Below are 27,998 nucleotides of genomic sequence, written 5' to 3'. Positions count from 1 at the left end.
CTTCCTCCCGCCTCCCACCCCCGAGCCGCAGCTCATCCTCGAGGGCGGAGAGAGGTGGCATTTGAGTCCGCCGGTATCCCAGCAGGCAGTGCAGCCTAGAGACGCTGACAAAGGAGCGAAGGAGCAGTCGCAGCTGCTTTCCGAGGAATTCGGTGTTGCCGAGGTGAGAGTCCCCCACCGTCCCGTCACCCACTTCCTCTGACTTCGGGAAAATGTGGAAGTTACGTGGCTGAGAGCCCCCCGCCAAAGAATGACCCATCCCCACAGCCGGAGCTTGGCTCTGTGATTGACAGCGGGGCTCCGCGGCGCCGGGATGCGGGTGGGCGGCGGGGAGGAGACGGGGGGGGATCCTTTCTTGTCCCGTGTGTGACTGGCGGTGGCTCCGTCGCCCGCGGCGCCCGGCCCCGGGGTCTGGCCAGCTGGTGTGTGGCTCGCTCCTGCCCGGGCAAAGGCAGGCTCGGGAGCCTCTCGGTGCCTGCCCGACGGAGTTCGGTTGCCCCGGGGATGCGGCTCTAGGGACAACTCTTTGGTGGACGCACCGAGGACGGCTGGGGGAGGGAAGTTGACTCCCCGTTTGGGATGACACCGTCCTCGCCCTTCCTCCAGCCTAGCCGGTTGCCCCAGCGAGCAACTGGAAGGAAATCAGCAGGGTTGGAGCGAGGCGTCCCGGGATAGCCTCAGCTCTGCTCTCTTTGCTTGGAGGGAGATGAAAGTAGGGTGGAGAGGCGGGGAGGGGAGAGCGAACGCCTTCTTGGAAAAATGGGGTAGGGTGTAGGGGGTGCGTGGCCTGTATCCTTCCCCCTCCCTGGACCTCTGCACGGATCTTGATGGTTGCACCAGCTGCTCTGCTGTAAACAGGCTCACATGACCGGTTTCACATGGAGCTGCCGGTGTGGGGACGAGGGCTGGGAAGGCTGGGCCCCAATCAGGTGGAGCTGAAGTCCTAGGACAGTCCATTTTGTACTCTCTCTCCAGCCCTCCTACCCTTAATCAATGTTCTGCGGTTTTCCCCTTTGAAAGAAAGTAATTGACATCTGCCCTCTCCGGCTGAAGTAGCAGATCTGCCCCAGGAGAATCTGAGAGATCTCACGTCGGGGAACGAGAGGACAAATACTAAGTGAAAATTGACCTTTGAGGGAGATAAGAAGAGGACTCAAACGTGAAAAATTGGGTCCTTTGGACCTTGCCTAAAAAGCAGTCCTGTTCTTTCGGAGTGCATTGCGTTCTTAATGTGAATTCCAGACAGAAAGGGGAAAGTCTACTTTTTCAGGCAAAGCACACATGGGATTTAATATTCTTGGTGAATATCTTGTCCACACTTACTCTGAGTACTGGAAAATCTCTTTGCCTAGAAAAGACTATATACAGGATATTGAATATGGAGTGGATACCAACTTTTAGATTACACTTATAGTTGGTTGTGGGAAGTTTGGAAAACAGGAAACGGCCAAATGTGTCTTTCAAGTTGTTCACGTCTACATACCCAATCGGGATGCGAGATTAAACTAGTTTCTGAAGCATTTCTTGAACTCTTAAAACAACAGGTATACCTAAATACTAGGAGAGTTGAAATTTTGGAATTTTTCAACTCTGTAAGAGATAGCTGTGATAGATTTTCCATACATGTATTAATAATATATAATTAAATGTAATGGACAATATTCGGTATAAAGTTACTCCTTTATAGGCAAAAATAGACAATAGAACAAATAGCTTGTAAAACAATGCATGCTTCTTCCTTAAATTGTTTATGTACATTTGCTTCCCAAGTGTTTTATTTTTCTTTCCTTAGAGAGCTTTTACATTTAACTCCATTTTCAGAAAACTAACAGTTAAGAAATGATCAGAGAAGCTATTCCATTCCCTAATAGGCCAATAAGGTAATTTGCTACTATTCTTTTTCTGTTTTTAAAGAAGTTTAAGATGGAATATATAGACATTTAACATGTCTACAAAAATATATATATTTTTTGAGACAGGGTCTTGCTCTGTTGCCCAGGCTATAGTGCAGTGGTGCAATCTCAGCTTACTGCAACCTTTGCCTCCTGGGCTCAAGCGATCTCCCACCTCAGCCTCCCGAGTAGCTGGGATTACAGGAGTGCACCACCATGCCCAGCTAATTTTTGTATGTTTAGTGGAGACAGGGTTTCACCATGTCTACCAGGCTGGTCTCGAACTCCTGACCTCAAGTGATCCGCCCACCTCGGCCTCCCAAAGTACTGTGATTACAGGCGTGAGCCACCATGCCCAGCCAACTTTATTTTATTTTGTATTTTTAGTAGAGACACGATTTCCCAATGTTGGCCAGGCTGGTCTTGAACTCCTGACCTCAGGTGATCTGCCCACTTCGACCTCCCAAAGTGCTGGGATGACAGGCGTGAGCCACCGTGCCTGGCCAACATTATTATTATTATTTTTTTTTTGAGACGGAGTCTCTTGTTGCCCAGGCTGGAGTGTGCAGTGGCACAATCTCGGCTCACTGCAAACTCTGCCTCCTGGGTTCATGCCATTCTCCTGCCTCAGCCTCCCGAGTACCTGGGACTACAGGCGCCTGCCACCACACCCAGTTACTTTTTTGTATTTTTAGTAGAGATGGGGTTTCGTCGTGTTAGCCAGGATGGTCTTGATCTCCTGACCTTGTGATCTACCCACTTCGGCCTCCCAAAGTGCTGGGATTACAGGCATGAGCCACCACGCCCGGCCAATTTTTTTTTAATTAGCTGGACATAGTGGCTTGGCACCTGTGGTCCCAGCTACTTGAGAGGCTGAGGTGGGAAGATTGCTTGAACCCAGGAGATCGAGGCTGCATTAAGCTGAGGCCATGCCACTGCACTCCAGCCTGGGTGACAGAGGGAGACCCTGTCTCAAAAAGAAAAAAAAGGTGGGGAGTGGTGGCTCACACCTGTAATCCCAGCACTTTGGGAGGCCGAGGCAGGTGGATCACCTGAGGGAGTTTAAGACCAGCCTGGCCAACATGGCAAAACCTCATCTCTACTAAAAATAGAAAAATTAGCTGGGCGTGGTGGCAGGCGCCTGTAATCCCAGGACTTTGGGAGGCCGAGGCGGGTGGATCACCTGAGGTTGGGAGTTCGAGACCAGCCTGACCAACATGGAGAAACCCCGTCTCTACTAAAAATACAAAATTAGCCAGGCATGGGGTGCATGCCTGTAATCCCAGCTACTCAGGAAGTGGAGGCAGGCAAATAGTTTGAATCCGGGAGCAGAGGTTGCGGTGAGCTGAGATGGCACCATTGCACTCCAGCCTGGGCAACAAGAGCGAAACTCTGTCTCAAAAAGAAAAGAAAAATAGGAGCCCTGCAAAATTTTCATTAGGTATATTAACCATATAGGTTGACCTATACCTCTCTTCATTGGGAAATCGAAGATGGCCTCAGCTAAATCCTGCCTCCAAAATTAGAAATAACAGCTTCAGTTGACTTTCTTGACCTTCAGGGCAGAGAACAAAGTCTGATTCTTTTACTCATTCCAGCTTCTTCCTGAATTAGGCAGACTGTGTTATTAGTGATGAAGTTAGAATTTTTTTAAAAAAGGAAGGCTCTAGCAGAGTCTTACTTTAGCAGTACCTTGGTTAGATCACCAGAACCGATGTCTGGTGTTCAGCTTTTCCAGGTTCAAAATTTCATTGGCACATCAAGAAATTGTCAGTCTCACTGATTGATTCACACCAACCAAACTCAAAAGATTTCTATGAGCATGAATGGCAATTTGCTAACTCTCAGTGAGAAGGAGAACTGCCAAACAGACCAGAGGACTCATGTACAAGCCAAGGCAAGCTTTGCTATATGGAAACACAAAGAACTTGCTCTTGACTTCCCCTTTTTCCAGGTTCTATGAGGACCACTTTTTTCAAGCCTAGCAGTCAATATATTCCACACAATTACAGATTTCTTTTATATAAAAACCATTTCAGTTACACCTTTGTAAGGATATATCCTAGTCACCTGGTTGAATTGGGTCACATGTAAAATATCTCTAAAATCTGTTTCTTCTCCATTCCTGCAGCCTTAGCCTAGGCCCTCATCATTTCTTCATGCCACATTCATTCAACAGTTTTTTAATTTTTTATGGTAACTACTCAGGAGTCAAGTGTTGTGCTTGAATGGTCAATGGCAACCCCTCTCCAACTTCAAATCTTAATTGGTCAGTTCTGTGCTTAAAATCCTTAAGGCCAGGCAAAATTGTAGTTACACTTGTAACCCCAGTGCTTTGGGAGGCCAAGGCAGGAAGGTTGCTTGAGGCCAGGAGTTCAAGACCAGCCTGGGCAACATAGCGAGACCTTGTCCCTATATTTAAAAAAGAAAAATCCTTAAGTGGTTTCCTATTGCCTGCAGCAGTGGTTCTCAAAGTTTAATGTGGATCGGAATCACCTGGAAGACTTGTTAAAACAGATGGCTGGGCCCCAATCCCAGAATTTCTGATTCAGTAGGTTTAGAGTGAGAACCAAGAATTTGTGTTTCTAACAAGCCAGAACCACTGGCATAAGGAATCAAGTCTAAACCCCAAAACGTTCACAAAATCTTGCACAATCTGCCTCTAACTTACCTTTCTAGCCGAAACTTGCCCCTCTCCCCATATTTGCTATTTTTAACCATATGCAATGCCAAAGCTCATTTTAAGCATCCCTTTCATGCTTCTACACACATTCTTCCTGGAATTCACCTGGCCCTCCACTTCTACTGCAGACTAGTCTTTTTTTTTTTTTTTTTTGAGACGGAGTCTTGCTCTGTCCCCCAGGCTGGAGTGCAGTGGCGCGATCTCGGCTCACTGCAAGCTCCGCCTCCCGGGTTCACGCCATTCTCCTGCCTCAGCCTCCCGAGTAGCTGGGACTACAGGCGCCCGCCAACACACCCGGCTAATTTTTTTTTTGTATTTTTAGTAGAGACGGGGTTTCACCGTGTTAGCCAGGATGGTCTCGATCTCCTGACCTCGTGATCCGCTCGCCTCGGCCTCCCAAAGTGCTGGGATTACAGGCTTGAGCCACCGCGCCTGGCCCTGCAGACTAGTCTTAAGGCAGATGATCACTTTCTTTATGCTCCCAGAGCACTTTATATCTATCAGCAGTTTGACACTGCTCACATCATATACTAATTACTGCTGTATATCTGTTTTTCCTGCTAGTCTGAGTTTTTGGAAGGCTGACAAAATATTTTCATCTTGTCTCCATATTCCCTAGCACAGTGCCTCGTATATAATAAGTGCTCAGGAAATGTTTGTTGAGTGAATCTGTGATTTTTTTGTTTTTTTGAGACAGAGTCTTGCTCTGTTGCCCAGGCTGGAGTGCAGTGGTGCGATCTTGGCTCACTGCAACCTCCGCCTTCTGGGCTCAAGTGATTCTCTTGCCTCAGCCTCCCAAGTAGCTGGGATTACAGGCGCCCGCCACCATGCCCAACTCATTTTTGGATTTTTAGTAGAGATGGGGATTTGCCATGTTGGCCAGGTTGGTCTTGAACTCCTAACCTCAGGTGATCCTGCCCACCTCGGCCTCCCAAAGTGCTGGGATTATAGGCGTGAGTCACCATGCCCAGCCATGAATTTGTGATTCCAAAACTTCTGAGTGTTACATACAGCAACATATATATATAATCATATAATATGGATTTTTTTTTTTTTTTGAGACGGAGTCTCGCTCTGTCGCCCAGGCTGGAGTGCAGTGGCGCAATCTCGGCTCACTGCAAGCTCCGCCTCCCGGGTTCACACCATTCTCCTGCCTCAGCCTCTCCGAGTAGCTGGGACTACAGGCGCCCGCCACCACACCCGGCTAATTTTTTGTATTTTTAGTAGAGACGGGGTTTCATCGTGGTCTCGATCTCCTGACCTCGTGATCCGTCCGCCTCGGCCTCCCAAAGTGCTGGGATTACAAGCGTGAGCCACCGCGCCTGGCCATAATATGGATTTTGCTTTGAAAATTGCGCATCTTGAAATAAGGACATACTGAGATGTTGTAAAACATGGAAACAACACATTAATTATAACCTGGTTGTAAATAACACATTTGAAAATATGAATTGTTTTCAAAGAGACATTAGGGTATTCTTTTTTAAAAAATCTTAAAATGTGTACTACTCAACTTTTAAATCTTGAATATAGATTAGCCAATCAGTACATATTATTTATAGCAGTCAATCCCATTAGTTAAAATAGCAAAGCATACCAAAAATCTAGAAAATATATAAAAACAAAAGTGCCAAATATTAAGCAATGAACATTAAAGTAGAAAGTAAACATTAGAACGTCACTTGTTATGACTTTAGGAAAATGCCAGCAATTAAAAACCCTAATAAACAGTACTGGGAATTCAGAGGAGGCCAACTGAGTTTATGAAGTGGGAGGGAAGGAAGTTTTAATGCTAGTGAGACTAAAGGAAAATAACATATCGCTCATAACAATTTAGTATTTAGTTGGTCATTGGCAAGGATTGCACAGAGTATGGAAGAAGGAGATAGCCCCTGTGCCCAGATAAAAGGGAGCTGACCTGAAGGTGGAGCTGGGAACCTTAATCAGAGTAAACAGCAAGAGCCAGGGAGAGATAGTTAAGTAGCTGGTACACTGTGACCAAGCAGATGGGTCACCAGTTTCTGGGTGAAGGTTGTACTTTGAATCATCCTTAACTGTTTTCAAACTTTGATCCACGTATTTCACTTGCTTCTTGCAGCCTCCTCTTTCTTTTTTCTTTTTTGAGAAGGAATCTCGCTCTGTCGCCCAGGCTGGAGTGCAGTGGCGCGATCTCGCTCACTGCAAGCTCCGCCTCCCGGGTTCACGCCATTCTCCCGCCTCAGCCTCCCGAGTAGCTGGGACTGCAGGCGCCTGCCACCACGCCTGGCTAATTTTTTGTATTTTTGGTAGAGACGGGGTTTCACCGTGTTAGCCAGGATGGTCTCGATCTCCTGACATTGTGATCCGCCCGCCTCGGCCTCCCAAAGTGCTGGGATTACAGGCGTGAGCCACTGCGCCCGGCCTGCGGCCTCCTCTTTCTAAAAACAGGTTGCGGGGTGCAAATGAGAAAATGCTATGAAAGTGGTTTCAGTGCTCCTTAACGGTCTCTAAGTTTTGTATCTATGGTGGTAAAATGGATTCCTGTTTATCTCAAAGTCTTATCTTTTCATTCCTCTGGTCAATGCAAAGTGAGGAAAATGGAAAAAACCATCATACTTTGCGGTACTGGTCTCCTTGGATTGATGGTAGTGGCAGGCATGTGTGAATATCTCAGAGTGTTTATGCTTCTTTTTGTGTCAAAGTAGTTTGCAAACTGGTCACAAGGTGGTGTGCACACATAAGGTTTTCTTTATAATTTCATTCAGGATTGTTTTTCTGTGCCTTTGGTACAGGTGAGGAAGACAAGAGAGTTTCCTGTATCACCAGATCTCAGCTGCGCTCTCTGCCTGTGAGGTCAGAAGTGTGTTGGAGCCTCAGATTTCTAAATGCTTGCTGGCACAGTTAGGCACTGAAGAGCCAAGGAAAATCAGAGGGAAACAGAAGGAGGGGAGGGGAGAAGAGGGGAAGAGAGGCAACTGGGAGTGCTGATTCTCTCTGTTCTCCTCTTACCCCAACCCATGGTGAGCAGCCACTTAAGATTTACTGCTCCTCTAATTAGGATCCCTTGCTTGTCTTGTATAGACAAAGTGTGTTCAGCTATGACGGGCGAGTGGTGGGGGGAATGTTCCCCAGTGGAGGAGACAGTTATTAGTAGACATCTGTAGGATAACTGATAAGCTTTTAGCTATCTGCTAAGTGCCCAGCACTGACCTTGGGCCTGTGAGGGGTGCAAAAAACAAAAGCATCCCACCAAAAAACAGTATGGCATTATACCTAAAATCTAACTGAGGAGTCAAAATTAATGCACACAAAACAAATGTCAAAATATTCCATTCTGGCTGGGTGCAGTGGCTCATGCCTGTAATCTCAGCACTTTGGGAGGCCAAGGTGGGAGGATTGCTTCAGTTCAGGAGTTCAAGACCAGCCTGGACAACATAGGGAGACCGTGTCTCTACATAAATTTTTTTAAAAAATTAGCCAGGAGTGGTGGCACATACCTGTGGTCCCAGCTACTTGGGAGGCTGAAGTGGAAGAATCCCTTGAGCCCAGGAGTTTGAGGCTGCAGTGAGCTGAGATCGTGCCAATGCGCTCCAGCCTGGGTGCAACCTCTGCCTCCCTGGTTCAAGCAATTCTCCCACCTCAGCCTCCTGAGTAGCTAGGATTACATGTGTGCACCACCACGCCCAGCTAATTTTTTTGTATTTTTAGTAGAGACAGGGTTTCGCCATGTTGGCTCGAACTCCTGGCCTCAAGTGATCCATCCGCCTCGGCCTCCCAAAGTGCTGGGATTACAGGCATGAGCCACTGTGCCCAGCCAGGGAAGGGGAATTTGAATTAGGTTTTGAAAAATGAGTAAAATTTTGCTGTCCAGAGAGGAAGAATGCAGCAAACCTTCGTTATTAATGCCCTGATGAATAGTTCCTGACAACTATAGCTGTTTCATCATCAGGAAAATAGTGTGTGCAACTCAATAAGTGAAATTGTCTCTTGATTTTTCTTTATAAAACTGAAAAGGAAACACAAATGAAGATAATGCAGACTTAGTTGTGATTTGAATTTTGGATCATCCTTTGAGAACTCTGATCTTCTTGATAAGCAGGGACAATTGCTACAGATTAGGGCATGTGTGGTAGTCAGCATCAGGGAGGCAGGACTTTTTTTTTTTTTTTTTTTTTTTTTTTCTGAGATGGAGTTTCGCTCTGTTGCCCAGGTTGGGGTGCAGTAGTGCGATCTCGGCTCAATGCAACCTCCACCTCCCGGATTCAAGCAATTCTTCTGCCTCAGCCTCCTGAGTAGCTGGGATTACAGGCATGCACCACCGCGCCCAGCTAATTTTTGTATTTTAGTACAGACGGGGTTTCACCATGATGGCCAGGCTGGTCTCAAACTCTTGACCTCAGGTGATCTGCCCGCCTCAGCCTCCCAAAGTGCTGGGATTACAGGCATGAGCCACCACGCCCGGCTGAGGCAGGACTTAATTGAGACATAGAAGGGATGACTGTATAAGGAAGTGTAAGCCTGGAGACCAGAGTTCTGCCACCAATACCTTGTGCAACCTTGGATAAGTCTCTTAACCATCCTGGGCCTGCTTCCCACATCTGTCAAATGAGAAAAGTGGGAACCAACTAACTCTGACTTGGTGTGTACTTGACTTTTGGAAAGCAACCTCATAAACCGATTTACAATAAGTTTTTACCAGTTTAGTATATAATCTCTCCCCAGGATTTTTGCACTTTATCATTTGGTAATACGGACTGCAGCAAAGAGAAAGTGTTAGTCTCCAGAAAACTTATCAATTCAAGGCAGGTGTTAACACCTTATGTTCATTGGCACAGTTGCTAATACTGCTCTGTTGACCTGGTGCCAATTCTTCCCTAATTTCCACTGGTTAGAGTTTAGGATGCAACTTATATCTTAGCCAAGACAAGCTGGGCACGGTGGCTCACGCCTGTAATCCCACCACTTTGGGAGGCCGAGGTCGGCAGATCACGAAGTCAGGAGTTCAAGATCAGCCTGGCCAGCATGGTGAAACCCCATCTCTACAAAAATCCAAAAAAAAAAAAAAATTAGCCAGGTGTGGTGGCGTGCACCTCTAATCCCAGCTACTCAGGAGGCTGAGGCACGAGAATCGCTTGAACCCAGGAGGCAGAGGTTGCGGTGAGCCAAGATCATGACATTGCACTCCAGCCTGGGCAACAAGAGCGAAACTCCATCTCAAAAAAAAAAAAAAGTGATAAATGGGAACAGAGATAGGAAAAGAAATAATAGTAAACTGCTCAAAAATTATTAAACACTTCTTTCATAGTAACAAGGAGATAGCCTATTCGTGATTCATGGGAAAATGAGTACATGTTCAACTCATAAAGAGAAAGCTTTGAAATTAAAAGAAAAAGAATTTCTACTGTGCCATTATTCAAAGATAGTAAAAGTAAAATTTCTACTTTGACCTCTGTTGACTAACTTCTTCTTAAAGTTAGAACCAAGAGTTTAGCATTTGTCCGTGTGGTTAATTTTGACTTCCCAGTCAGATTTATGAGCCATTTCATATTCTTTTAAAACAAATAGTTTCACATTAGAGTTATACATATTCTTAAGTTTGCAAGTTATCTTAAATCTTTTTCTCATTATGAGTTTCTGTTGCATGTAAATTATTTTAAATAATCGAAATTATTCTATTTAGCCCATAGTTTAAGGTTTTCAATATGTTTTTAGAGAATTATAAACTAGAAAATACAGTTAACAGAGATTTTTCACATTCTTTCTAAATTCCCTCTTGTGTTTCAAAACAGGCACCTTTTTCAAAGTAGGACCTAATAGAGTTGTTACTTAATTTGTTTTTTTTTTTTAGTAAGTATTCAAAGACTTCAGAATTCAAAAGATACAAAAGGATATCCAGAGAAAAATTCCTCCCACCCGTTTCTCTCTCCAGGGACAAACGTGGATATCCTTCCAAAGAATTTCACCCATATCCAAGACAATAGATTTACATATTCTTTTATCTCCCCCCCTTTTTTTTCTTCTTTCTGAGACAGAGTCTGTCGCCCAGGCTGGAGTGCAGTGGCGCGATCTCGGCTCACTGCAAGCTCCGCCTCCTGGGTTCACGCCATTCTCCTGCCTCAGCCTCCCGAGTAGCTGGGACTACAGGCGCCCACCACCACGCCTGGCTAATTTTTTTGTATTTTTAGTAGAGACGGGGCTTCACTGTGTTAGCCAGGATGGTCTCGATCTTCTGACCTCATGATCCGCCCAACTCGGCCTCCCAAAGTGCTGGGAGTGAGCCACCGCACCCGGCCTTATGTCCCTTTTTATACAAATGGCAGCATGCATTACACACTGCACTGTTCCTTGCGTTTCTCACTTAACACTACCTCCTGAAGATCAGTCCATCTCCAACTACACAGTCTCCTCTTGATATCTGGTATCCCAATGAATGGATAGACTGTACTTTATTTAATGAATCCTCTTTTAATGGACAGTTGGGCTGTTTCCAATCTCCTTTTTTTTTTTTTTTTTTTCAGATGGAGTCTCACTCTGTCTGCCAGGTTGGAGTGCAGTGGCATGATCTTGGCTCACTGCAACCTCTGCCTCCCAGGTTCAAGTGATTCTCCTGCCTCAGCCTCCCTAGTAGCTGGGATTACAGGCATGCACCACCACGCCCGGCTAATTTTAGTATGTTTAGTAGAGACAGAGTTTCACCATGTTGTTCAGGCTGGTCTCGAACTCCTGACCTCAGGTGATCCGCCCACCTTGGCCTCCCAAAGTGCTAAGATTACAGGGATGAGCCACCTCGCCTGGCTTGTTTCCAGTCTTTTGCTATTAACAACAAAAAACTAGCTCTTACTGGGTGCCAAGTTCTGTTCCATGTTGTTTCACATAAATCATTTTATTTAACCCTCAGCACTGCAGAGAAACCTTTCGCCTACATGACTTCACACAAGGGGAATATATATGCCAGATAAATCCCTAGATGTACAATTTCTGGAACTGAGGCTATGTGCATTTAATTTTGGCACATGTAGTGGTTATGCCAATTCACCTCCCTACAAACAATGTAAGCACATGCTTGATTGTTCCCATCATATGCTATCAAAATTTGAGTTTTACTAATGGAACAGGTAAAAAATTGTGTCATAGTATGGCTTTAGCTTGGATTTCCTTTGCTGTGAGTGAGGTTAAACATCCTTTTGTTAAGTTCAAGGACAACTTTTATGTCCCTTTTCTATGAAATATTATAGTTTACTATTTTTTTGTTTTAGTTTTAATTGACAAACAATAATTTAATATAATTTTATATTGAGTTGTCTTTTTCTCAGTAATTTGTAGGCCCTCCATATAGTAGGGAAACTATTGCCTGTGATATGAATTGCAAATGTTCTTTTGGCTTTGCTTATAAAATTTTTTTGCCATGCAGAGTTTAAAAAGTTATACAGATGAATTTATCATTTTTTGTTTGTTTCTGTCTTCAGGGGCAGTTTTTCATTTGTTTGTTTGTTTTTTTCCCAAGACGGATTCTTGCTCTGTTGCCCAGGCTGGAGTGCAGTGACACAATCTCGGTTCACTGCAACCTCCACCTCCTAGGTTCAAGCAACTCTCTGTTTCAGCCTCCCGAGTAGCTGGGATTACAGGCACATGCCACTATGCCTGGCTAATGTTTGTATTTTTAGTAGAGACGGGGTTTCACCATGTTGGCCAGGCTGGTCTCAAACTCCTGACCTCATGATCTGCCTGCCTTGGCCTCCCAAAATGTTGGGATTACAGGTGTGAGCCACCGAGCCTGGCCTTCAGAACAGTTTCTTTTCTTTTCTTTTTTTTTTTTTTTTTTTTGAGATGGAGTTTCACTCTGTCACCCAGGGTGGAGGGCAGTGGCGCGATCTTGGCTCACTGCAAGCTCCACCTGCCGGGTTCCAGTGATTCTCCTGCCTCAGCCTCCCAAGTAGCTGGGACTACAGGCACACGCCACCACGCCTGGCTAATTTTAGTATGTTTAATATAGACGGAGTTTCACCATGTTGATCAGGCTGGTCTCGAACTCCTGACCTCAGGTGATCCGCCCGCCTCGGCCTCCCAAAGCACTAGGATTACAGGCGTGAGCCACTATGCCCAGCCAGGGACAATTTCTAAGTGAAAAAAAAAGAACAATTTGGTTTCTGTTTTTAAATCATTATTAGAAAGCCTGAGGTTTTTTTTTTTTTTTTTTTTTGAGACGGAGTCTTGCTCTGTCGCCCAGGCTGGAGTGCAGTGGCGCAATCTCGGCTCACTGCAAGCTCCGCCTCCCGGGTTCACGCCATTCTCCTGCCTCAGCCTCTCCGAGTAGCTGGGACTACAGGCGCCCGCCACCACGCCCGGCTAATTTTTTGTATTTTTAGTAGAGACGGGGTTTCACCGTGGTCTCGATCTCCTGACCTCGTGATCCGCCCGCCTCGGCCTCCCAAGGTGCTGGGATTACAAGCGTGAGCCACCGCGCCCGGCCGAGGTTTTTTTGTTTGTTTGTTTTTCTCATTGTTTCTTCTAGAGTATTTATGGCTTTATTATTATTTTTTAATTTTACTTTTTTAAAAAAAACTTTTATCTGTTTAGAAGTTTCCCTGATTAAGGAGTGAAGGATAATTTTTTTTTCTAGATAGATACCTGATTTAGCCAACTTTTATTGATTAATCTATCCTCCACAAATCAGAGATACCACCTTTTATCCTAAATTAAATTCTCATCTCGACAGAGTTTTAGAATGAGATGGTGCATATAATTTTGTGATGCCAAATTTGGATGTTCTTTTCCTAATGCTTCCTAAGATAGTAATTATACAGCTTACCATTTTTTATTGAAAAAAAAAGAGAACACATCAAACTTCTGAGAGCACATTATCCCAATAGAAATGTGTATGCTTTTGAGTAGAAGAAATAAAAATGCAAAATTAGAATTATTTAATCGGATGCCTTTTAGAATAATCTTAGTTTTTTTGTTTTTTTTTTATAAACCCAGGAACTTGATCATCTTAGTTCTGTTTTATTTTATTTTCTTTTTATGAGACAAAATCTCAGTTTGTTACCCAGGCTGGAGTGCAGTGGCGTGGTCATGGCTCACTGTAGCCTCAATGTCCCTGGACTCATGATCCTCCCACCTCAGCCCCCTGAGTAGCTGGGACTACAGGCATGTGCCACCACCCTCAGCTAATTTTTATATTCTTTGTAGAGACAGGATTTTGCCATATTGCCCAGGATGATTTTGAACTCCTGGGCGCAATAAATCCTCCCACCTTGGATTCCCAAAGTGCTTGGATTACAGGCATGAGTCACCACATCTAGCCTTAGTTTTATTTATTGAAGTGGACAGACAGTATAGTGGAAAGAATACTGGACTAGGAGGCAGGAGGCCTGTCAACTTTGGTTTTTTGTTTTTTATTTATTTATTTATTTATTTATTTAATTTATTTTTTTTTTTTTGAGACGGAATTTCACTCTTGTTGCCCAGTGATCTCGGCTCACTGCAACCTCCGCCTCTCGGGTTCAAGCAATTCTCCTGCCTTAGCCTCCCGAGTAGCTGGGACTGCAGGCACCTGCCACCACGCCTGGCTAATTTTGTATTTTTAGTAGAGATGGGGTTTCTCCATGTTGGTCAGGCTGTTCTCGAACTCCCGACATCAGGTGATCTGCCTGCCTCGGCCTCCCAAGGTGCCGGGATTACAGGTGTGAGCCACTGCGCCCAGCCAACTCCTGGCCTTTCTTACAGGTAGAATTATTTATGTAGTCTTCTGATTCTCTAGCACCATATATACCATGGTATCCTTATAAGCATCTATTATAATAGAGGTAGCTTCAATATTTTTGCTTGTCAGTTAGACTTGAACTTCTTGAGAGTAGAGCCTGTGCGTTATTATCTTTGTATCTCTGCTCAGCTTCTGACATAGTTCTTGGCATATAATAGATGTCCAGCTGAAAGAAAAGAATAAACATTTGCATACATGACTATATAGCTCCTATTTGATAGAAGTTGGAAAGGCCTCTATCAGAATCAGAGCATATGAGCCTCAATAGCTGGTAAAACCAAATAATTCATTCATTTGTTTTATTTTTCTTTGAATGTATGAGAACCTGAACTTGAAACTGTTAAATGGCTTATAGTTTATTTTAAAGGTGTGATCTACAGGGTAAAAATCAGATATTTTCTCTGATTGTACATTTTAGCTTTTGCATTTTATTTTTAAAAGCTATGTTTCAATTGTGGGGGAACACCTGTAGTCCCAGCTACTCCAGAGGCTGAGGCAGGAGGATTGCTTGAGGCCAGGAGTTCAAATCCAACCAGGGCAACATAGGGAGACCTTGTCTCTTAAAAGAAAAAAAGGGCACACTTGATGTGCTTGGTAAATAAGAATATTGATTAAAATGGGATTAGGAAATAAATACAGAAACATCACGCTTATCAGGCATTCAGACTTCTGTCAGTTATAGCTATCTGGAACGTATTCAGGAACCCAGAGGGAATCCAAAAAAGCCTCTGAAGTTGGAGAACAGCTTTCACAAAGCATGTGTACTTGATGTAGGATGGAGAGGCACAATGCCACTCACATGCCAAAGCCCTACTTACTGACTTCACATTTTCATAAAAACATTCCAAGGACTGCTTAGCATGTGTGGTCATTCGGCCTCCTTTCAAGACATTTTAGCTTGTTTCTGGTTTCAGTGAAAAAAAGATTAAAAGAACTCTCCCACCCCTGCTGCCAAGAAGGCACTAAATAAAGTATTGTTGACATGAGTGTAAAAGTGATTCTCATGGTTTTCTCCAGAAATCATGGAAACTTACCTTGTGTTTATTTTTTAGTCTTTAAGAATTCTGCTGGACTCATGCAAAATCAGTTGTGACGATACTTAATTTATTCTACTTTTTAAAAAATCTGAGGTTTAAAAAGAGCGATATCCCTTTGATCTCACCTCTTTGAAAGGGGGTCATTAATTTGAGAAAGACTTCTTTATTCCTTTGAGTATTTAGATTATTAATCATAGGTTGAAATCCTCAATGTGAAAGGAGCATATATAAACTTCTTTGCATAATTTGGTAAAAGCTATATAAGTAAGTCAAAGGAAAAAGTCAAAAGGCATGTTTAAGTGATTTGAGGACTTTTTTTTTTTTTTTGAGTCGGAGTCTCCCTCTGTAGCCCAGGCTGGAGTGCAGCAGTGTGATCTTGGGTCACTGCAACCTTTACCTCCCAGGTTCAAGCGATTCTCCTGCCTCAGCCTCCTGAGTAGCTGAGACTACAGGCGTGTCACCACACCCGGCTAATTTTTGTATTTTTGATTTTGTATTTTTGTATTTTGTATTTTTAGTAGAGACAGCATTTCACCACATTAGCCAGGCTGGTCTGGAACTCCTGACCCCAAGTGATATGCCTGCCTCGACCTCCCAAAGTGCTGGGATTGCAGGCATGAGCTACTGCACCCGGCCGATTTAGGGGCCTATTTTAATGCATGCTAAATATACTTTTTGTGTAGGGGCTATAGATTAATGAAAATTGGGATCACTCACTTTTCTTCTTGCTGTCTCCTTCTATTTCTAGATTGCCAAAATGCTTTGGAGTTTTTAACTAAATCTAAGAAAAGTCCAAAATAGATTTGAGACTGTAAAAACAGAAACTGCAGCAAGGGGGATTCAGTGCCAATGCATCAACAAAAAAGACAACCAGAGTTAGTGGAAGGAAATCTTCCTGTTTTCGTGTTCCCCACGGAGCTCATATTTTATGCAGATGATCAGTCAACACATAAGCAAGTGTTGACACTGTACAATCCCTATGAGTTTGCCTTAAAGTTCAAAGGTGAGTCTCCTAGCTCTATTTTCTGGGTTTTTAACTGGTCCCTACTAATTTTTTACTTGTAGAAACTAATTAAAAAAAAAAAACACTAATGGCCATTGTGACTTTTTCTTTCAGTTTTGTGTACTACTCCAAATAAGTATGTTGTCGTTGATGCTGCAGGTGCAGTAAAGCCTCAGTGTTGTGTGGATATGTAAGTCAAGATCAATTCCTGGTAACACGTTTTAAGTGTGTTAATATTTATGTTTTTAACTTGAAAAAAAAGGATATTTTCTTGAAGCTGTTCTCACATAGGCATTTATTATATTTTGAATTTTTGCCGAAAGTTTGTCTATCGAAATTGTTTCTAAGAGATTCGGCCAAATACTTAATAATATTTCATTATGTTGGAGCTCATGTATATGTTAGTATCTCCATGAACATTTTCTCATTGTTGTGGTTTTAGTCATACCAGGGATGCTTATAAAGGTAAAGTTCTGACTTATTCCTTTAAATTTCTCCAGCTATAATAGGGGATTTAGCTTTCTTTGGAACATACTGCTATTATAGTGACATTTGGAAAACTATAATACTACATTCTAAGAACAATGGTAATATAAGTTCATCTGAAGTGATTCAACTAAAAGCCTGGAAGTTAAACTATATAAACAGGAAGCAGTTGTGTAACCACTCATCTGTAAAATATTATTTGAGCTCTTCCAGATAATTTCATCTTAGAGTGTCAGATAAATGATTGTTCAAGCTGTTCATATTTAATTTTTATTTTAGAACTAGTGGTGACCAGTTGGATCCATTGACCAGCCCTTAATTTAAGCTAACAAGTACACTGTATTTGTTTAAATCTTCTGTGAGAATGAGAAGCAGAATTCTTTTCTTTTGAATACTTTTTCACCAGCTCAAAGCCATAAAATGATGTATCTTTGAGAATGTGTTTTTGCACATTTTAAAAAATTTTCATTCAGTACACAATAAGCAAGAGCTATTACGAAGAAATGTAGTCTCTTGCCAAATAAATGTGTTACTTTGACCTAATTGTTTTGTGTTCCCTAGTAAGAACAAAATAAAATAAATGGAATTGCAGAAAATTCATAAGAATTACAGTGCTTGGCTGGGTGCAGTGGCTCACGCCTGTAATCCCAGCACTTTGGGAAGCTGAGGTGGGAGGATCACCTGAGGTCAGGAGTTCAAGACCAGCCTGGCCAACATGGTGAAACCCCATCTCTACTACAAAAAAAAAAAAAGTTGGGCATGGTGACAGGTGCCTGTAATCCCAGCTACTTGGGAGGCTGAGGCAGGAGAATCGCTTGAACCCAGGAGACAGAGATTGCAGTGAGCCGAGACCGCACCATTGCACTCCAGCCTGGGCAACAAAAGTGAAACTCCATCTCAAAAAATAAAATAAAACTACAGTGCTGTATACTCTTTTCTCTTTAGAGAAGTAGAGGTGTATTATTGGCCTTCTGTTGCACTGGTAATAGTGGATTACTTACTTATTCGATTGCTTGTTTCTACCTGCATACATGGAATTCAATTTTAAGTGTAGGGTGAGGTTTGTTGCCTAAACAATAAGTAAGTAGCAATAGAAATTTATGAGATGTTTGTGGGGAATAAACAATTGCATGTATTCCTATTTAGTAAATGTTGCTGCACTGAGTTATCCAGAAAAAAAAAATGTCATTGCTAAAAAGAATTTTTTCTTTCTTTTTTTTTTTTTTTTTTTTTTAAATAAGACAGAGTCTTGCTCTCTTGCTATGGCAGCGATCATAGCTTAGTGCAGCCTCAACCTCTTGGGCTTAAGGGATTTTCCTACCTCAGCCTCCCAAGTAGCTAGGACTACACGCACGCCCCCAAGCCAGTTAATTTTTAAATTTTTTTTGTAGAGACGGGGTCTCTGTGTTGCATAGGCTGGTCTCAAACTCCAGGCCTCAACCCCCCAAAGTGCTGGGATTACAGGTGTGAGCCACTGTGCCTGACCAAAAAGGAATTTTCTTTACCTGTTATTTTTTTGCTTAAGACTTTTATTCTGTGTTTTAGATTATGTGCTTTCATCCAATATTTCTGAATTACTCATTTCTTTTGGGCTATACTGTGATTTTTTAACATCTTAGCAAATTTCTGTTTTTGAGTATTTGGTTGTAGTTAGTTAATATTGTTTTAGTATATTAAAATATCTCACTGCATTCTGTTTGGCCAGCCCCCAGAAATCTAAACAGCATTTGTTATTTTTGCTGTTTTCAGTGTGATTCGTCATAGAGATGTTCGATCCTGTCACTATGGTGTAATAGACAAATTCCGTCTCCAAGTTTCCGAGCAAAGCCAAAGGAAGGCTTTGGGAAGAAAAGAGGTTGTTGCTACTCTTCTCCCATCAGCAAAAGAACAACAAAAGGAAGAAGAGGAAAAAAGAATAAAGGAACATTTAACTGAAAGTTTATTTTTTGAGCAGTCGTTTCAACCAGGTAGTTTTGGGTTGTTTTTAAAGCCCTTTTGAGGTCTTACACGTTATTAACTTTAAAATAATCAGGCAGCCAAGAATAATTACTAGAAAAATCATCTACCACTTCAAACATGGTCAACTACTTCAAAACTGAACCTAGAAAATCAGGTACCTGAAGTAGAACAAGAAACCTGGAGGTGGACTTTGAGAGGAGGGAATACCCCTCACTGGACCAGGCTATAAGGACAGGGTAGATGTTGCTGTAGCCTTTTAATTATATCTGTATTTAAACATAAACATAAATATATCTAAGACTGCAGGTACCATACTTTATGAAGCTAGTACAATTTGGCAGTTCTATACTTTTGTTTCCATGACTTTCCTATATCCTTTCTCATTTAATTAGTTCCAAGGAAGAGAGAGATTGTGTTTGGCAATAGGCCAAGCTTAGTGCACTGTTCATATTATTTTGAAAAAAAAAAAATCTCATTAAAGTTGAAGTTAATTAAACTAAGTAGATTATAATATCCCCTGTGGGCTATTAATTGAATCCCTCTCCAGCCCTCATTTCCTTCCAGCTTAGATATTCAGAAGTGTTATGATATATTCTTTCAACATTGACACTACCCTCATATTCAACTCTTTGGACGTCATTATCCCGTCTTCTTAACTTCTCATTATCTCCTCCTAAACCTGTTGTAATAGGAGGAAGATAAATTTTCCATAGAAAAACAGGGAAACTGGAAACTTTTTGATGGTGTTACTGGTACATGAATATGATAGCAGCGTCCTTGAAATTGCAACATTTTATGAAGGATTAAAAAAAATCTACTTGCTGTTAAATTCAGTCGTATCCATTTGTTTATTTTAGGATGTTTATTTCAATAACAGGGAGTAGTGCCTCTGATTTACTGTAGCCAAGTGTTTCTTCCTAGTCCATTAGGGACCATCTAGATTTTCTGGTAATACCAGGACTAGTGACTAGGTAGTAGCTATTAGGTTGGTGCAAAAGCAATTGGGATTTTTGCCATTACTTTTAAATCCGCAATTACTTTTGCACCAACCTATAGTGGATTGTTTTATTCTCAGCAACTATTATCAACTGACAGGACCAGCTTTTCATCTTTTGAAGCTGAAAGAGAACCTTTGTCCAGTGTCACTTTGTCAGATCAATATTGTAAAGTTAACATAGTTATGAAATGCAAGATTCCCTTTTTAAAATGCTTCCTCTAGTACAAGAAAGGCCATTTAATTTGTATTTGTTTTTTGAAGTTACACTTGTAATTTAAAATGGTCTTTGAAGTTCAGTTTTGTATTTAACAGATTGGTTTAATAACCAAGAATAATAAGGAGTAAGATACATGTGTATGTAAATATATGTAAGGAGAACTTTATTCCTTTTATTTTTAAATTTATTAAAATTCAGGTGAAGATCATGCTAAAAGGCTAAATAATTATAGTATGTATTGTCTTATTTTTTTATTTTTTGAGAAAGGGTTTCTCTCTGTCGCCCAGGCTAGAGTGCAGTGGTGCCATCATAGTTCTCTGCAGCCTCCAACTCCTGGATTCAAGTAATCCTCCTGCCTCAGCCTCCCGAGTAGCTGGGACTACAGGTGCTCATCACCACACCCAGGGTCTTGCTATGTTGCCCAGGCTCGTCTTACCTAGCCTCAAGCAATCCTCCTGCCTCAGCCTCCTAAAGTACTGGGATTACAGGCCTGAGCTCCTGCACCCAGCCTTATTTTAGTTTTCTAACAAACCTTGCTATCTAAAGTATATTAGAGAATTTTTCTAATTGTAAAATTGGAGTAGGCAGATGAATGAGGATAGGTGATGCTAGCATAACACATGGTGATCTCTGTTTTGGGGGAAAAAATTATCTAATCTATTCCTCTAAGGAAGCTCAATGAAGGCAGGCACTTTTCCTAGTAATATTATATCCTCAGCACCTAGCACAGGGCCTGGCACAGAGAAGTTACATAATGAACTTGTAAATGGGCTGAGCTAGGAAGGCTGGACTTCAGGTCTGGTTAGGGTCTGTGGGAATGGTTTTTTTGTTTTGTTTTGGCTTACAAGGTTTTCATGGCTATGACAGCTGTTTAGAGGAAAGGTGATACCACAGCAGAGCCCCAATCACAGTCCTGGCCAACATGTCCCGTTTATGGGTAGTTACCCCAATGTGCCTAATTACCTGGAAGTAAGTTGAGTAAAGTTTTCTTCTTTAATAGTAAATTGATATTTACTTTTTACATGATAACTGATTTAGTCTCCTGTCTATTAAATTTACAGGAATTTATGTGTAGTTTCCAACATGTGGAAAACTCAGGTTTTTAAGTTTTTCTGAACTAAAATGTTGAAAATTAATTGAGATTGTTTTGGGGAGGCTTTGAAATGTCATTACTTTTACAAGTCCTTAGCTTAGAGAATATTTCAACAAATGCATATTATTAAAGTATTAGAGGTACAACAGTGTTGTGAGACTCACTTTTAGCAGAAAAATGGTTGATGGCTTCATTATGAAAAATTTGGATTTTGAAACATATTGAAAGTCAGTAAAAACAAGAAAAAAATTTAAGTGTATTGTATGAAACACATATAGCAATAAGAAAATGTACCTGTAATCTCACACACTTAACAAATCTGCTTATATAAGTGTTCCATGTTACTTTCCAGACCTTGCCTATGTGCATAAGTACATTTTGTGAGTATATTTTGTGAGTTTTTTTCATTCAACAGAAATTTAACTGTTAAATTAAGGGAAACCTACAAAGTATACTTTCATAAAATACTAGAGCTCAGGTTATTAAAAAGCCATTTTAAAAGATACATCTGAATCTTAGTGGGTTTGTCTTAATTACATTATTAATGAACTGCTATGTCTATGCTATAATGTTTGAGTCAGTGCCCTCTGGCTTAAGAAAATTATGGTCTTAATTATTGTTTATAATAATAAAAAATTGAAAATAACTGAAAAGTCCATCAATTGGGAATTGATTAAATATTCATAAGGTAGTGTGCCAGGCAGACATTTACAAGGATCTGATAGAATGATGAATGCTTATACATTGTCATAGAAAGAGCTTCAAATATATTTCTAAGTAAGGAAAAAAACCAGTTATGTAACAGTATGTATAATATGGCCTTATTTATATAAAAGATTCTTCTACATGTTTATATGGGCATTTGTAAAATCTAAAAGGATACATACCAAGCTGTTAACAGTGCTAGCTCTAGGAGGGTGGAATTATGGAGGAACATTTACATTTTCTATATCTTTATAACATATTTTACAACGATCCTGTAGTACTAGGGGGGAAAAAAAGCTTTTTCCATTTTGAAAAATTTCAAGCATTTATGCAAATGTTTTTTGAATACTAAAAATTCCAAATTTCTCTAAATACTAAATGTTCTCTAAATACTAAAAATTATTTGAAATTATCTTTATTGTGGGTTTGAAGTGAATGGCGTACTTGTCATAAATAACTGTTTTCTTTTGAGAATTCATCCTTGCAACAAAGATAACTATAAAGGTACTCTATTAACTGAAACAAGACTTGGGGTTTTTCTTTTAGGTATTTCTGCTATTGTTTCATTCCAAGCAATAATTACTATAAAATTTGAATTTGTTTTCACCTCTCTGGCTCTGATGAAGTTCAGTTAAACTCCACACAACAGCTAAGGTATTAATAATTTAGAAAAGTTCCATTTAATAATAGAATGAACAGCATTATTTCATTAATGAAACACAAAGATTGTGTTGCTGTTGGCTATTCCTTTTAATGAAAGGAAAGGTGTAGCGGGAAAAGCCGTATGACAGAAAATGCTGTTATTGGGTTTCTTAAAAATATGGGTATGTATACTATACACATAGAGCCAGAACTGTAGAATAGCAGGTCTGATAACATTTTTAATCTTTTTTTTTTTTTTTTTTGAGACGGAGTTTTGCTCTGTCACCCAGGCTGAAGTGCAATGGTGTAGTCTAGGCTCACTGCAACCTCCACTTCCCGAGTTCAAGCGATTCTCCTCCCTCAGCCTCCTGAGTAGCTGGGATTACAGGTGCGCGCCACCACACCCGGCTAATTTTTGTATTTTTAGTAGAGATGGGGTTTCGCCATGTTGGCCAGGCTGTTCTCAAACCCCTGACCTCATGGTCCACCCACCTTGGCCTCCCAAAGTGCTGGGATCACAGGCGTGAGCCACCGTGCCCAGCCTTTTTTAAAAATCTTTTAGAATTTTATTTTAGGAACATTTAACATGAGATCTACTCTCTTAATGAATGTTTGTGTACAATAAAATATTGGTTAAATGTAAGAACAATTGTCGAGTAGATTTCTAGGACTCACTCAGTTTACATAATTGAGACCTATGCCCATTAATTAGCAATTAAGCATTCTCCTCCTCCTCCAGCCCCTGGCAACCACCCATTTTGCTCTCTGCTTCTATGAGTTTGACTATTTTAGATTTCCTGTGTAAGTGGAATCATGCAGTATTTGTCCTTCTGTGACTGGCTTATTTCACTTAGCGTATTTGCCAGATACTGTTGCTGCTGTTTTCTTCTTTGCTATAAATAGGTTAGAGCAGAGGGAAACACTTTTGGTTCCTTAACATTTTCAAAATTGATAGCGGGATGTACAGTTATTAGGATCAAACCTATCTGGGGAGCTCCTTAAAATATTCCCAAAAGGTAGTGGAGGTCTAGTGTGGCAGGCTCAAATTGAATATACACCGGCAAGCCACTGGGGTACTGGAAGAAAGTATCAGAACTTCAATTTATATTTATTTTGAGCACATTCTTCCAAAAATCTATTTGTATGTTTTATATTAAGCATAACAGTACAGAACTTGTGCATGTAATTTTAAAATGTGCATACATTGATGATACATGCTTGAATACTTTCTACTGACTAGGGTGGGATGGTTGGGGGAGTTGGTGACCTCCTTTCAGTAAGAACTCACTACCTCACAATGCCACGTCAGCATTCCATCCTGCAATGATTCAGACCAGTTAAGACATGGCTTCCACATCAGCCCAGCAGTTAACTCTCAGATGGATGAAAATGATGGGGAAACAATCGGAGAAGTTAGACAAAATCAGAATCCTGGTCTGTGGCAGCCAGTGTATGTGAAGGAACTTTTGTCTTAAAGTTTTTAGAAGGAAGCTTAGGGATTTTTGTCTTTTTACAGAAAACAGAGCTGTATCCTCAGGACCTAGTTTACTAACTGTCTTCCTGGGAGTGGTGTGCATTGCAGCCCTGATGCTGCCTACACTGGGGGATGTGGAATCGCTGGTGCCTCTCTACCTCCACTTAAGTGTGAATCAAAAATTAGTGGCTGCTTATATCTTAGGTAAGGGTTTTAAAGATGCATTTGGGACATATGTTTAGGGCTTTGTGTGTGGTAGGGTGGTGGTGGTTTGATTTTTTTTGTTTTTTTCCAAAGAACAGGTAAAGAAATGCTTCAAGAGCATATTGAGGTCAGGTGCCTTTGAAGACTTTAACTCATATTTAGTTCTTTTTAGCTTATTTATCTAGTACCTGATACTGTATTCAATTATTTTCCTTTTGCTGACTTGCAATGGCATAAAACATGTATAAAATGTAAAACGCATGCATTCCACGATACAGCATTTCTACTTTTAGGAATTGCTCCTAGGGAAACAGACAAAGTACATACAGTGATAAAGATGAACAATGCAGCCTTGTTTAATATTGTGAACTTTTTTATTATTATTTTTTCTTTACTTTTGAAGACACCATGTTCAGAACCTTTCTCTTTAAACCAATTCCCTTATTTCCTGTTGATTCACTATTTCAGTCATCCTGGCTTGAAATCTTAGAGCTAATTGTTTCAATTGAACAAATATTTATTCCGTACCTTCCATGTGTCGAGGATTAGCGTTCTGGTGATGAATGACTTTCCTCATGTTCTCCTCTCACCTTTGCTTAGATGCCAACTCTTTTCAGTATTCCCTGGCATATGTGCTTTCTCTTATTTATTTATTTAGAGATGGAGTTTCGCTCTCGTTGCCTAGGCTGGAGTGCAATGTTGCAATCTCGGCTCACTGCAAGCCCCGCCTCCCAGGTTCAAGCGATTCTCCTGCCTCAGCCTCCTGAGTAGCTGGGATTACAGGCATGCGCCACCACACCCGGCTAATTTTGTATTTTTAGTAGAGACAGTTTCTCCATGTTGGTCAGGGTGGTCTCGAACTCCCGACCTCAGGTGATCCGCCCAACTCAGCCTCCCAAAGTGCTAGGATTACAGGCGTGAGCCACCATGCCCAGCCGCTCTCTCGCTCTCTCTTTTTTATTTTGAAATCATCTTCTTGATTGTCTCTCTCCCTTCTGTCTGTGTTCCTTCTCTCCCTATTTCTTTCCCCCATTCATTCCCACCCCCAACCATCCATCATGTTGTCAGATTAATTCTCTTTTGCTCTCACAACCACCCCCTAGTCAAAAACCTTCAGTGGTTCCCCATAATCCATAGGATGAAGTATATAACCTTCAGTGCCATAGTTTGGCATTTAAGACTCTCCACAATCTGAGACCTCTCTGAGCCAATTTTGTCTAGCTGCTTCCTTCTGTAAATCACTGCATAAAGCCTTTTAGATTATTCACTCATTCTGGAAAAGCTCCTCTAGCGGCCCAGTTCTCCAGGCCCTTACTCATGCCATTCCCTCACCTGAAATGCCTGCCCATCTCCTCGTTCTCTCTTTCCTGTCCATCTTTTTTTTTTTTTTTTTTTTTTGAGATAAAGTCTCACTCTGTCACCCAGGCTGGAGGGCAGTGGCTGGCCAGATCTCAGCTCACTGCAACCTCCGCCTCCCCAGTTCAAGGGATTCTCCTGCCTCAGCTTCCCAAGTAGCTGGGATTACAGGTGCTCGCCACCACACCTGGCTAATTTTTGTATTTTTAGTAGAGACGGGGTTTTACCATGTTGGCCAGGCTTATCTTGAACTCCTGACCTCGTGTGATCCACCTGCCCCGGCCTCCCAAAGTGCTGGCATTACAGGCATGAGCCACCATGCCTAGCCCCTGTCCATCTTTTAAAGCAGCTTTTTATCACTGGGGGCAACTTTTCTGACTGCCCCAGTCTCATGTGATTATCCTCCTTCTCTGTACTTTTTTTTTTTTTATCACACTTTCATCATCCTTAATTTAGGACTGAGCATATTCTTCTTATTATTTTATATTTTATGTATTTTCTCTTCAAAAGAGAGAAGCAAAGCAGGAAAATGCCATGCTTCTGTCTCTTTGTGGCCCTAGGGCCCTGGGATACAGGTAGACTCTTGATGGTTCTGTTAACAAAGTCCACTGGCTTTACCCATGCTTTAATGGCACATCTGCTATTATTATGTTTGATGTGACTGGATAAAGTAGAAGGTATGCTTGATAGATAGATTTGCTATGGCCAGACATTAGTGATTTAATTAAATCTCTCCAGTGACTGGCCATCGCTATAAATTGGATTTCTTCTTTATCATATCAACAAAATTCAAATTGACTTTGAGTTCTTGGTAGAGTGCCTGCCTATGTGCTATGTTTTATTTGTTCATTGAGGTCCAAACAATTGCTTATTGAATGAAAGATTCTGTTAGATGCATATCTTTAACTGTTCCATTTTTCTTCTTTCAGGTCTTATCACAATGGCCATACTTAGAACATGAGCAAGGATTTCAATTGACTTCTGAAGTAAATCTGTCTTGAAAATATGAATGTGGACTGCCTTTTATCTCTATTTCACTCCATTAACATGCAACAAACTATTGAGTGATTTCAAATAATTGCAAACGTATAATATATATTTTAAATTATAATTTAATTTGAAGGACTGCAGAACATTATTTTACAGACAGCAAGGATGCTTCTGAGTGACACCTGGGAAATTATTTGAAGAAATTCTTTTTATACCTATACCTGTTGTGCAAGAAACTTTAAAACATTTGTTATTTTCTCACCTTTTTTTCCAATTCACTTTGATTGCCAGGGGTCATATGTGCTTCGAAGTTACAGGACTAAAAGAGCAAACTGACCGGCCCAAAACTAAAATGACATTTATTCTCTAGCTACAAACATCAGCGTTATTATGTTAATTATACCTTGCCCTCTAAAATGGTTGCCATGGTGTTTCTAAAAATAAGTGTTTTACCATTAATGTGTAGAGGGCAAACAAAGCATAAAGTACTAAGGGATCATGCTTATCCTAGGGTCTTGCAGAAGAGAGGACATATTTAATCAATCTTGTGAATTATTACAGAATGGGTTGTGGTCCAGACACCAAGAATCACAGGGTTTTTTTTAAAAAACCTAATAGAAGTAGGGTGACCTCTCTCTTTGGTCTAAGAGTTCTAAAGGAAGGTAGGCATCTGTTTAATTAGTTGGTTCACCCTGGCTTTACCTCTGGTTAATGCTTTGTGTTAATAGGAAGGAAAAATCTATGTTTTCTTCCAAGCCCCTCCCTGCCTGAGTTGCCCAGACTGGGATTACCAGATACCAGGTGATTTATGTGGAGATGATTTTTCACCTTTAAACTCTAAGCCAAGTGTAAGAAACTCTTGATAGCTGTGTCTATTTTATATCAGTCACTGAGACTTTTTTTTAAGTTTTTATTTATTTTTAAGACAACTTTGCCAAAAAAGTCCCCTAAGCACAACTATTTACATTTCTTTATAGCCTCTTCTGATCTTTAACACATATGCAGTTTTAACTTATTTTCATAGTAACTGATCTTTTGTCTAAGGATTTTTACCTGAAAGCACAATGTATTAAGAGTCTCTTGAAAATCATCTTTCAGATCTTTTTACAGAATGAACTTATGCACTGCTACTGTAGTATTCTCAAGGAATATATGTAAACACAAATGTATGCCTGAGGTTGGTTTTTGCAGAAAACAGTCTCTGCTTCTAAAAACTTCTATGTCTAGTCTTCCATAGGAAATCCTCACTGTTTAACTGTGTGAGGAGCCTGTCATTAAACGGATCATGTCTGTACATTGTGTAATGAATGAAAAGCACATAAATGTAATCTACTTTGAACTTTGTAAAAATTATGTATGGAGGCTATTCTTGTTTCTCCATCTCAAGTCCTGTGTGTGCACGTGTGTGCAAGTGCACATACGTGTGTGTGTGTAATAACACATTGTAAAGAACAGAAATTACTTTAAGAAATAAACAGAAATGGATACCTGAGCTTCACATTGATTTAAACATTTTAT

The 27,998-nt window shown here is 41.1% G+C and overlaps 1 protein-coding gene across 2 annotated transcripts; it reads left to right on the top strand.

The window, feature by feature from the left end:
• Positions 1–27,978, top strand: MOSPD1 (motile sperm domain containing 1). Of its 2 annotated transcripts, XM_003272539.3 has the most exons (6): positions 1–163; positions 16,103–16,357; positions 16,472–16,547; positions 18,593–18,810; positions 23,973–24,134; positions 26,420–27,978. In XM_003272539.3, exons 2-6 carry the CDS (start codon positions 16,204–16,206, stop codon positions 26,449–26,451), a joined length of 642 nt encoding a protein of 213 aa, XP_003272587.1. In that variant the 5' UTR covers positions 1–163; positions 16,103–16,203; the 3' UTR covers positions 26,452–27,978. The 2 variants fall into 2 exon arrangements, with proteins under 2 accessions (XP_003272587.1, XP_012354126.1); XM_012498672.2 differs by lacking the exon at positions 23,973–24,134.
• The last annotated feature ends 20 nt before the right edge of the window (positions 27,979–27,998 follow it).

Source organism: Nomascus leucogenys, chromosome X (assembly GCF_006542625.1).
Source record: "Nomascus leucogenys isolate Asia chromosome X, Asia_NLE_v1, whole genome shotgun sequence".
Taxonomy (NCBI): Eukaryota; Metazoa; Chordata; class Mammalia; order Primates; family Hylobatidae; genus Nomascus; species Nomascus leucogenys.
Note: the sequence above shows the minus strand (reverse complement) of the source record. Positions and strands in the feature narration are given on the sequence as shown.

Bases quoted from the DNA above. Each gene is read 5' to 3' on its own strand.
- MOSPD1 (XM_003272539.3), top strand. From the start codon at position 16,204: ATGCATCAACAAAAAAGACAACCAGAGTTAGTGGAAGGAAATCTTCCT. The intron at 16,358-16,471 runs GTGAGTCTCCTA...TTTTTCTTTCAG, and splicing joins GTTTGCCTTAAAGTTCAAAG to TTTTGTGTACTACTCCAAAT. The intron at 18,811-23,972 runs GTAGTTTTGGGT...GTCTTTTTACAG, and splicing joins TGAGCAGTCGTTTCAACCAG to AAAACAGAGCTGTATCCTCA.